Here is an 11,072-nt window from a genome sequence, read left to right as displayed (position 1 = left end):
GGGAGGAAGCATTTAGGAACTAGAGGAAAGTTGTATTTTTCATCGTTGATACATAGCACCCTGACTGCCTCATCTGAGCGGGAGAGTGAGGAGCGGAACACAAAGCCCATTTGTAGGCCACTGGAGATCCCCTTGCAGAGGGGTCTCGGGGAGGAGACAAGACACTATATCTTTTGATAGCCAGGCTCCATCAGCTTTCTTCACCACATTTGCTTATGCACCTGCTTTGTCTTCAGTGATTGTGTTGGGAAGGTGAGCATCATGGAACACCAGTTTAATAGAACAAAGTGTTCTTGCATTGAGGGAGTACTTGAGTAGAGGCCCAATGTCCATCTGCTTCCTTAATACTAAACCTATACGTATATGCACATAGATCTACTTCCTCATCCTCATATATAAATATATTTACTTATGTACATGCCTTTATTTAGACCTCTATAAATGCCCTTTGCCTCCTAGCTCTTTCCTTTATTTCCTTTGACTTTCCTCTTGTCCCACTATCATGCTTAGCCTTGATTTGGGTTTCAGTAATACCTCTCAGTTACATTACCCTTGATCACACCCTATCAGACCTCCTGCACCCTCCTCACCAACGATTTGGATCACTTGTTGTTCCCTTGTCTCTGGGTTTGTTAACACCACTTCCTTTCCCCCACCTCCCCCTCTCCGATATCCCCCCAGAATGATCAGTCCCGCTGTTTTCTCCTCCAGATTATTTATCCAGTCTATCTTATTTAGACAGACCTGCAAAGATAATAACATGCACAAAAACAAGACAGAGCAAAACCAAACAACAAAAGAAAACAAAACAACAACAAAAAGCCAGTGACAAAAAAGCCCACACAACAACAACAACAACAAAAAAGAAAAGCTTATAGTTAGTTCAAGGACTGTTGGTCTTTAGGAGTGTTTTCTGGTCGAGTCTAATGGGGTGCCAAGCCCTGGCCCAAAGTCTATTTTTGGTATTCCCTGGGGACTTCGTTGCTCTGTTGCCCTTTTGGTTGCACGACATTAATGTTTTGCCTCTGTGTGGTGGGATCAGATCTGGCGGAATTCCCACACTGGGTCTCCAGTGTTGTCCCCTGTAGGTCTATGGGTCAGTGAGGGATGTTGTGTCTCAGTGGAGCCAGTGATATGGTCTTCTCTGTGCATTGTCTGTGCTGAGCAGGAATATCGTCCTCAAGGCCTGGTGGGCCAGGATGTGCTCCACTCTCCTTCCTCCCCTTCATCTGCTCCCGTGTGCTCTGATCAGACATGTCCCTCTCCCTGAGCTGCAGCTTCAGTGCTGTCCTCTGAGGTAAATTCTTTTGGGGGGAAGGGCAGCTGTCCACATAGTTGGGATTGGTGCCAGCCCCTCAGACCAGGCATACTTTTCAATGCCTTTTTGGTTCTATAGCTTCTGTGCCTTAAATTATGTGGTATACATATAGATTCTCAAGTACTGTATATTACTTACTTGAACATCGGACTCATCCTAGTCTCCTGCATTTAATAAACTGATCATTATTTTTGAGGCTCTCTTGAGTCTAGGTACTGTTCCTGGTATTGGTCATTCCAGAAACAGGTTACATCAAAATTGCTTATCTGCCCTTTTGGATCACACAAGTGTTTTGCTGTAATACTTTGAATCAAGTGAATCCTCTAAATCCTACTTCCTAAACTTACTTGATTTGGGGACCACTTAAGAAAACTTCTGAGCAAGTGACATGAAATGGAAATTTAACCACATTTATGTTCAACATGGAACATAGATGCACTTAAATAATAAGAACATTGAAAGAAGCCACAAATTTTAAATTTCTAAAAAGATATGGAAGGAAATTGCAGCTAGTTTATCATTCCTCCTATATTCTAACAATTTTCTGTAACAATAAAAGTTTCACTTGAAATAAATACATTTGAAATGCCTTTTACTTTAGTTTTTTGTAGTATTTGACTAGAATTCAGAACTGAAAGAATTTTAAAGGTTTTCTTTTTGTTTCTGTAAGAATTTTTCAAAATAAGCCATGGGTAGAGATTAACTAAGGACCAAAGCAGACAAAGAAATGGAAAAAGGAATTAAATTGTATTTATAAGATTTGTGCTTTTTCTGTATCAGGAACCAAGTGACATAATAGGTTATGTGTTGTATGTGTATGTGAACCACAAGGTCATCAGCTAAAACCCAGCCACTGCTCCGCAGGAGAAAGATGATGCTTGTCCTCCTGTAAAGATTTATAGTCTTGGAAACCCACAGAAGCAGTTCTATCCTCTCCCATACGGTCACTATGAGTCAGAATCGCCTGAATGGTAGTACATTTTGTTTTGTTTTTGTATCAGGGATAAATTGATATTCAGGGAAGAAGCAAAGTTTAAAAGAATAAGGAGACAAACTTACTAAAAATTCCAATTTTATGTTTATTGATATTGACTTGGTAATTTTAGTCAGGCATTATTAGCTTATAAAAATAGAAGTCTCTGGTGATACAAATGGTTAAGCACTTGACTACTAGTCAAAAGGTAAGTGGTTCGAACCTACCCTTAGATGTCTTGGAAGATAGTTGTTCTCTGCATACACTGTTGCTGTGGAATAGACTAGACTTGGCGGCAACTAACAAGTCCCTGGAAGATTCTGGCATTTAAAGTATTGCAAAAATGATTCCGTGATTTAGTAGACTACACAAGCAAGATCTAGATTCTCTAGAATTTCTGTTGCATGTCTATATATGTCTGTTTTAGTTTAGCCATTAGCCACTGAGAGGCAGTCCTGGTCGGATAGAATATGGTAGCTCTTTTAGAATAACAAAACACAGCACATAACTAAGTTATTACAGGATGAATTCAAAAGTGTTTGGGTAAGTTGTGGAAAATGACAAATGGTGTATTATGATTTTCAAATCCTCATCTGGCCAACTTTGCACTTATTCCAAACAGCTGTAGACCATTTGGAAACCATTTTATAGCTCAACTAAGTACTAATATTTACTGTATGAATCACATACCTTTAAATGTTTGGCTTTCCCTGAGAGACGGAAAGACTGTTTCTGCCCGAAGCATAACTTTGACATAAATCAGAGCCACTCTCAAATGAGAGGAGATCTGTGCTCTTGATCATGACAGTGCATTGTTCTGTGCCAAACGCAGTCCCATCTCATCGTTGATTTCTACAAATACAGGTCTTTCTGTATCCATGAAGAGAGGCTTTACAAAAGCATTTTTTCAGAAAGTTTTTATAGGTTACTTTTAAATGTCTGTTGAAAATTAAGATTTTCCCCCTTCTTAATTCTCTCTCCAATGTCCGCACATGGAATTGTTAAATATTCTTTCATCACTCTCACTCTTATATTTGAGGTATTCAGACTTTCTATCAAACATAAGATTTAAAGCTCGTTCTTGTATATTTGTTGAAGGTACATAAGGAGAACATACAAGATGAATCACACTGTGGACAGTAAATACTTCTGAAGGTTGGAATTTAGCTTGATCTCTGGTCAGGGACACACTATCTCAGATATTAATTCTGATCTAGGCTACTTGCCTTTAAATTCAAATGCAGTTAACAAACCTCATGAAGCTTATTAAGTACTCCCTCAGAATATCGTCTATTCATAAAAGAGTAGATTCATTGCTCCGTGTAACGTGACATGATGAATTTACCCATTTCCAAAGTATTATTTAGGCACTGATGTGCAGGGGCAATGAATTATTTAACATAGCTCTCCTAAAGTCTCTAACTCCCACCAAATGCCCTTTGTCTGCATGGATCTGGTAAGAAGATGGAGGGAGATACTGATCGACTCACCTGTGAGTAATGTCTAATAGGATATCCTTACGGGCCAGCCTGCTGTGTATAAAATGAACCCTGTGAGAATCAGGAGGAGGGATCTTAGAACCAGCAAGAGCGAGGAATAGAACGCACCCTCTGGACCTGAGATGGCTGTGCCTGAACCTCATGGATCCCGATGGCAACCACGGCATCAGAGGAGCAGCATCAGCAGACCCAGGAGCAAACGCATGGAGCAGAGCGACGGACTGGCTAACCTCAGGGAGCAGGGGACACTGAGTGCTTTTGTGTAGAAGGATGACTTTCGGAGTGGGTGCTTCGGGGCATTTAATTGGAGTGGGTGGGTTTACTGACCTATGAAGCTTGAGTTGAATGCCTTTGGGTTGAGGCTTACAACAGAAGGTATGGCCTTTGGGCATTTATTAGCAAATGGATGGAACTTTGTAACATGTCCTGATAAACAACTCAAGCCTGAGCATTTCTCACTGGGCATTACAACTTGTTAACTTCCTTAATAAACCCTTTAAGTGAGAATTTTGACTCCAAGTTGTATGTAGCCATTTCCATGGTTATTAGAATCCAGAGAAGTGAACTAGAGAACACTTCTTCCACATAGCCAACAAGGAACTAGATTTAGTCTGGGATCTTCGAACAACCAGTGATTTCAGAGTTAAAGCAGGGGACAATGATTCTGCCTGAAATGCATTACATTTGTTTCATTGGATTTCTCCTGTGCGTGTTAATCAACAAATTACACCAAAACTATTCCTTTTTGTTATGTTAACTACCAGGCTCATAGCACACTAGCTGCTTCAGTAGAAATGAAATGAAAGAAGATGGGTGCTATATCAGGAGGTGTAGTAATGCTGTCTCTTCCTCTTCCTACCTAGAAAAGGTGTATTATGTTATGCTTGTTGTTATGATACACACACACACATGCCTCTGGAAGCTAAATAAACCCTAGTTAGCTGAATAGAGATCACTTGAAGTGGTATGTTAATAATAACATGATAGGAATGCTTAAATTATACAAATACATATGCCCATCCAAGATAGATTTATAGCTTCAAAGTCATAACTAGGATGTCTCTCTGTATGGGCGGGAAACCCTCTTGACGCCATTTTGAGGCATTAACAGTAAATGTAAACATTGTCAGTTCAGGACAGTTATAAAGTATCCCTTACAGAAAGAACCTTAAGTAAAATCTATGTATAGAAATGCGTCTCTCAGGAGCAAAATCAATAGAAGGCAGGAGAAACTGCATTTCTGACTGTGGCTGAATCGAGGCCTAGATGAGGCGTATTCAAAACTTTCATGAAGATTTGTATTATCTTTTCATTCCATTTCCACCCACTTTGTGATACTCTCTGATACTATGGACCTGCCAAAGTTTGAACTGCATGTGGCATGTTTCCCTGCAGCTATTACAGTACACTCATGTTGACACGATGCACTTAAAATGCCACTGGATTTGAACCACTTTGCTAATCATCTCCACATGAGAAGTTTTCCTCTTGACTTAGAGGAAATGGAAGACGGGGGCTACAGTTTCTGCAGAGAGGAACTGCTCACTTGGATGTTATGAGTATACCCAGCATTTTAAGTAAATACTGACAACACTTGAGCTCACTAAAGAGCCCAGCCAGGGCAGGGGGTCAGGGGGACTGGAGGGGATGTGGAATCCATGTTTAGGTGAGCCTATGTAGAGTAAAGAGTGCAGTTCAAGAGTCAACTATAAGTTATACTTGGATTTTTTCTTTCAAACCCATTTTATTGGGAACTAATACAGATAGCACACCATTCCATAAATCAGTCACATCAAGCAGTATTTGTACAACTGCTACCACCATCAGTTTCCAAAATTTTTTTTCCTTCTTGAACTCCTTGATATCAGTTCCCCTTTTCCTACTCCCCTCCCAAACCATACCCCTCAGGAACCCTTATTCTACTTATCTCTATAGGGTCATCAATCCTGGGTTTCCTATATCCCCAAACAGAAAAACATATACCAAAAATTCAAAAGGGCTACCAACAGTGACAAAATACATCAGAGATAAATGCCAGTATGAAACACACGTGCGCGTGCTTGTGCACGCGCGCGCACACACTCACACGGAAAGATATTGAAAACCAGATCATGCCCAAAGTGTATCAGAGGGGGGATCGAGTGACAAGGTTTTTTTTTTTCCCTTTGTTTCAATTTTTTTTTAAAGATCATTTTATTGGGGCTCTTATAGCAACCCATACATCAATTGTATCAAGCACATTTATACACATATTACCATCATTCTTCAAAATCACTTTACTGGGGCTCATACAGCTCTCATTATAATCCATCCATCCATCCATTGTGTCAAGCACATTTGTACATAGGTTGCCATCATCATTTTCAAAACATTTTCTTTCTACTTGACCCCTTGGTTTCAGTTCATTTCCCCGTCCCCCACCCTCCCTCCCTATGAAACCTTGATCATTAATCTTTTTTTTTTCATGTCTTACACTGACCACTGTCTCACTTCACCCATTTTTCTGTTGTCCGTCCCCCTGGGAGGGGGCTATATGTCGATCATTGTAATTGGGTCCTCCCTTCTCTCCCCACCTTCCACTTCCCCTCCTGGTTTCGCTACTCTCACTATTGGTCCGGAGGACTTTATCTGTCCTGGATTCCCTGTGTTTCCAGCTCTGATCTATACCAGTGTACATGCTCTGGTCTAGCTGGATTTGTAAGGTAGATTTGGGTCATGATAGTGGGGGAGAGGAAGCATTAAAGAACTAGAGGAAAGTTGTATGTTTCATCAGTGCTATACTGCACTCTGACTGTCTCATCTCTTTCTTGTGACTCTTCTGTAAGAAGGATGAAATGACAAGGTTTTCATCATTCAAGTCAAGTTTATTATCTCCTATCATTATCTCTCCACTACTGTTTGGTAACCAGTTTATTCCCATCGCTCAGTTATGGATAGAGCGAAGTCACTGGAGGCTTGTTTCTTGAAGAGATCTCTCAAATGTATCTTGAGCTTCCACTGTCATCCATAGCCTTCTGCAACCAGAATCTCATAGTTAACGCTGTGATACCATTCACTCCTTGGATTATATAATTTACAAGCCTTGGGTCATGAATGTTAATGTGCTTCTTCCAAGTGGACTTACTTGATATCTCACTTACAGAGCTGCTTGTTCGGAAACAAGCCTTTAAGACCCAAGACACTATTTGTTATGTCCTATTTAGTAAGGTGGCACAATGATTATATGATAATATTGGAGACATTTTTAATTGCCTTACTTAATTGACTTTTATTATGCCAAAATTCCAACTATGAGTCTAGACTAAAAACCCAAACAACAACAAAATACAACTTGTTACTGTTGAGTTGATTCTGACTTTTCAGAATAATTAGCACATTCATTTCATAGAGTTCTTATAATTGTGTTGACAAGGTTAGCCATTTGTTTACTTTAAGTGAAATGGTCTCCTTTAATTAAAATATTTATGACTCAATAATTTTTACATCTTGTATTTCATATGAATGTTCTGGGCTCAGCAAAACCACCATCAACATTTTAGAAGCCATAAATTGGCCTCTGCTACCACCTTGGACAGATATTTGGTCTTTAAACATAGTTTATATTTAACTTCCCTGACTAACGCTAAAGCCACTTTTCAATACTGATCTGTGTCTGCTTTTCTGGAGCTACAAACTACGAACTCTTGGCCAACACTCCCTCCCTGCTGTAGAACTTAAGATGTGGGAATTTCTGAATAGTTATATGAGTGAAACTATATTGAGATTTAACCAGGAAATGGTTGAGAATATTAAGATTTGGGGGGAGTTTTTTTGGTTGTTTGGTTTTGGTTTTTTTCAAAACGCTACGAAAAATGTGCCCCTAAACCTTGGAAGAAGAAACCAAATGGAGGCCGATGACGCTGTGTGATCATTTTGCTAACCTTTCATTCATGACTACCATGATCCGCTATTGTCTAATTTCACATTCTCAGGTCATTTCTCAGTACTTAGGTCATTTCTCGGTACTTTTGCACAATTTAGGATCAGTTTACATTATTTTCAAAGTCATTCTCTTGTAAACATGAAACCTCCTGTGAACTGAAATTCTTTGGGGGGCAGATTTACTTCTTCAAACTGAGGTGTTCACAGATGCATGTCACCCACGTGCCGGTGACGACAACATCAGAGCAGGCTCACGATGTGCCAGACTCAACCAACGTACTTCCCATGGGACTTCACAGTTCGGTATTTTTTTTAAGTGATGAGCCTGCAAACCCCATGGCAGTCCTGATGGTTTGTTTATCGAACATCATTTCTCTCCTTTTATTGCTAGCCTTGTTTTTTATGGCAAGACCTGGAACCCATAGAGCTGAATTTGAAGACAGTTAATTATACACTTAGGAATTTCTTCTTTATTCGTATGTAGATCCCCTGGAAACCTTCCTCAATGCTCTCTCTCTCTGCCCACTACCTTCCCTCTCAAATTACCTCAAATATAAATTTTCTCATATGCTTTCTGTAAAATGTGAAATTTGTCTATTCATCCTATCTAGTCTATTGGCATACTTCTTATAAAGCTGTTTCGTAGAATGATCATTTCCACTGGACTTAAAAAAATAGAATCTTTCAGAAGCTGTGTGTGTATAATTACCATTCTGCATTGCACCTCTCTAAAAACAAAAGCAGGTGCACTTTCTAATTTAAGACTCTTTGTTGCTGTTACAGGTCTATAAAAAGAAAACCGAGGCTGCAAAGAAGGAGTACCTGAAGCAACTAGCAGCGTACAGAGCCAGCCTGGTATCCAAGGTAACGTGCCGTTGGCTGGTCTTGTGCCAGAGTCTTGCCATCTAGGTGCAGGTTTTCATAATAACTTAAAAGCATAAAAGATCACTTTAGCATTTTTGCACAATCTGGTTTTGTTGTGAAAGAAAAAATTAATCCTAAACAAAATTAGGTGGACATGTTTTTCATGCCCAGAAGACCATCGCAGCATCCTGAGATTTTTGCCACTATTGTCTTCCAATGGCTTTTGGTTTGTGGGATTAATCACAGCCCATTCTTAGTCCTGAGCCAGCTTTATATTCTTTGGTGTTCCCAAGAACGCTTCCCCTCATCATTGGCCCTCAGGGAGCAAATGCCCCACCTGAAATCCTAGCCTCGATAAGCCCACCACAAGAAGAGATCATGCGTGTTCATCTGAAAATAAAAGGACCACTTAAGAATATTACATGTTTAGAATATTTTAATCACTAGCCATTTGGAGCAGACTCCATTGCACCTAACAGCAAAGCATGAAATATTCTTAAATGACTATTTTAAGTTGTCCATTCACAGGAGTCCCTAGTGACAAGAGGTTGGTGGTTCAAACCCACCTAGAGGCGCCTCAGAAGACAGGTCTGGTGATCTGCTTCTGAAAAGCCCATCTTGAAAACCTTGTGCAGCAATCCTCCTCGCCACTCCTGGGCTGCGCCTGCGTTGGAATCATTTTGACGACAATTAGCAACAAGGATCCTTTCTGTTACAAATGCTCAAGAGCTGACCTTGTTAGGCCTCATCTTACTGAAGGAAACTTTTTTTTAAAAGAATTTTCACAAGGTAGCCTCAGGGCTGAGCCTAAATATAGATGGGTCTGTGTCATCTCAAATTCAAATTTGGCTGGTTTTTCTTCACTCAGTGTGGGTTGAGGCTTAGGATTTACTAACAAAACAAAGCTTTCCTTTTAATTCATCTTCATTTTATTAAATCTCAATTGAAGACAGTCCCCAGGTCATGAAAGTTGAACTTCAATCAACCCATAGTTACCAACCAACCCCCATAAAGTCTGTTAGATTTACAATTCGAGGTACATACATGGTCCATAACACAAAAATAGGTGCTACTCTGTGATGCACATCAATACATTCTTATTAGTCTAATGTTATTATGTTGAAAGATGTTTTAGTGCATTTAGAAAGGTTTCTTTTCTATTTTTATCCATAGAAAAAAGGTATGGTATACACCATTTATTAAGTCATACAGTTGACTAACTGGTGGTAGATAAGTACCATACCTAATTGCTCCATTCACATACAAATTTGATTTAAAGACAGACTAATGAATGGTACCTGTTCATAATACTAGGACTGCCTATATAAAAGTTAATTTTTAAATCAGGAATTGGTATACTGGATATGGTGATGCAGAGTGGAAAAGATAATATAGTAGGCAAATATACAAAACATTCAGTGGATTATTAATTTAATTCAAACTTAGGTCCAGCTTTAAAATATACTATTTGAGCAAGAGGTGTTATTTCAGGTTTAACCTAGGTTTTTTGTATTATCTCACTTTGAAGCTCTCACTCATTTTCTGCATATATTGTTTCACATTTCTGTTTATTTATAGAATTTTCAGAACGTGTACAAAATTATAGTAGAAAACAAGGTACTAAACACAAAATCCCAGCCAGCTATCAAACTAAATACTCATGATGAATTTGTTCCAGATTAATATGTCCAAAGTGTAAGGGGAATTTTTAAAAATCTATCTCAGCCAAGATATGTTTCTTTTGACAGTGTGAGGGGATTTTGCTTGTGAGAAAATCAATACACAAAACCTCAATCCCAGTGCAGAGCACTCTTGGTAATGTTATGGAGATTGCCATCAATCTATAATACCAATTTAGCCTGTAGTTCTCAACAGGCTTTCTCAGATTGGCTCTTAGCTGCATCCTTTCTTACTGTTCAGTCCGAGTTGCAACTCACAGTCTATGACTGCAAACTGTCATTTCTACATTTGAAAATTGCAAGTATTTTTTATACAGCTTACTCTAACTTAGCTCCTCTGTGTCAGTAGGAATTATGCTGGAGTTGCGAAATATCTATTTATGTACATTCTATGTGTACAATTTGGAGTAAAATTAAAGACACGCAATCCCAACTAGAAAGTAAACCTGTGATGTTACATCTGAATGGATATTTACAATCTAACCTTGGAGGCACGGACAGAAAATTTTATCATCCTGTCCTTCCATGACTTATGGGAAAATATGTAAAAATTCATTACTTTTCCATTTTAACTAATGACATGGTAAAAATAGACATTTTCGCATACAATGTATTTTTGCATACAATGTTCTATTATAATTTTTAGGTATGTTATAAATTATTTATGTGTTCAGAAAGATCTGTATGTGCAATTAAAACACTATTTGCTAACAGTTCCAGATAATCCCAGGGAACAATCTGAGCTTTATCCCTTCTCCGTTCATTCATTCATTAATTCATGCATGCATGCATGCATGTAGTCACTTGGCAAATTGTCC

General features: G+C 39.0%; 1 protein-coding gene across 1 annotated transcript in view; it reads left to right on the top strand.

Annotated features, from left to right (window-relative positions):
* The window catches only part of TOX (thymocyte selection associated high mobility group box), a 245,773-nt gene that overhangs the window by 186,536 nt on the left and 48,165 nt on the right, over window positions 1-11,072 (top strand). Inside the window, exon 5 of the mRNA XM_004697577.2 lies at window positions 8,495-8,575. Within this exon, the coding sequence (XP_004697634.1) occupies window positions 8,495-8,575 (81 nt within the window). The remainder of the gene's footprint in view (window positions 1-8,494; window positions 8,576-11,072) is intronic.

This window comes from Echinops telfairi, unplaced genomic scaffold, assembly GCF_000313985.2.
Source record: "Echinops telfairi isolate 266 unplaced genomic scaffold, ASM31398v2 ScPeMD7_1;HRSCAF=3_0, whole genome shotgun sequence".
In the NCBI taxonomy this organism is placed as follows: Eukaryota; Metazoa; Chordata; class Mammalia; order Afrosoricida; family Tenrecidae; genus Echinops; species Echinops telfairi.
Note: the sequence above shows the minus strand (reverse complement) of the source record. Positions and strands in the feature narration are given on the sequence as shown.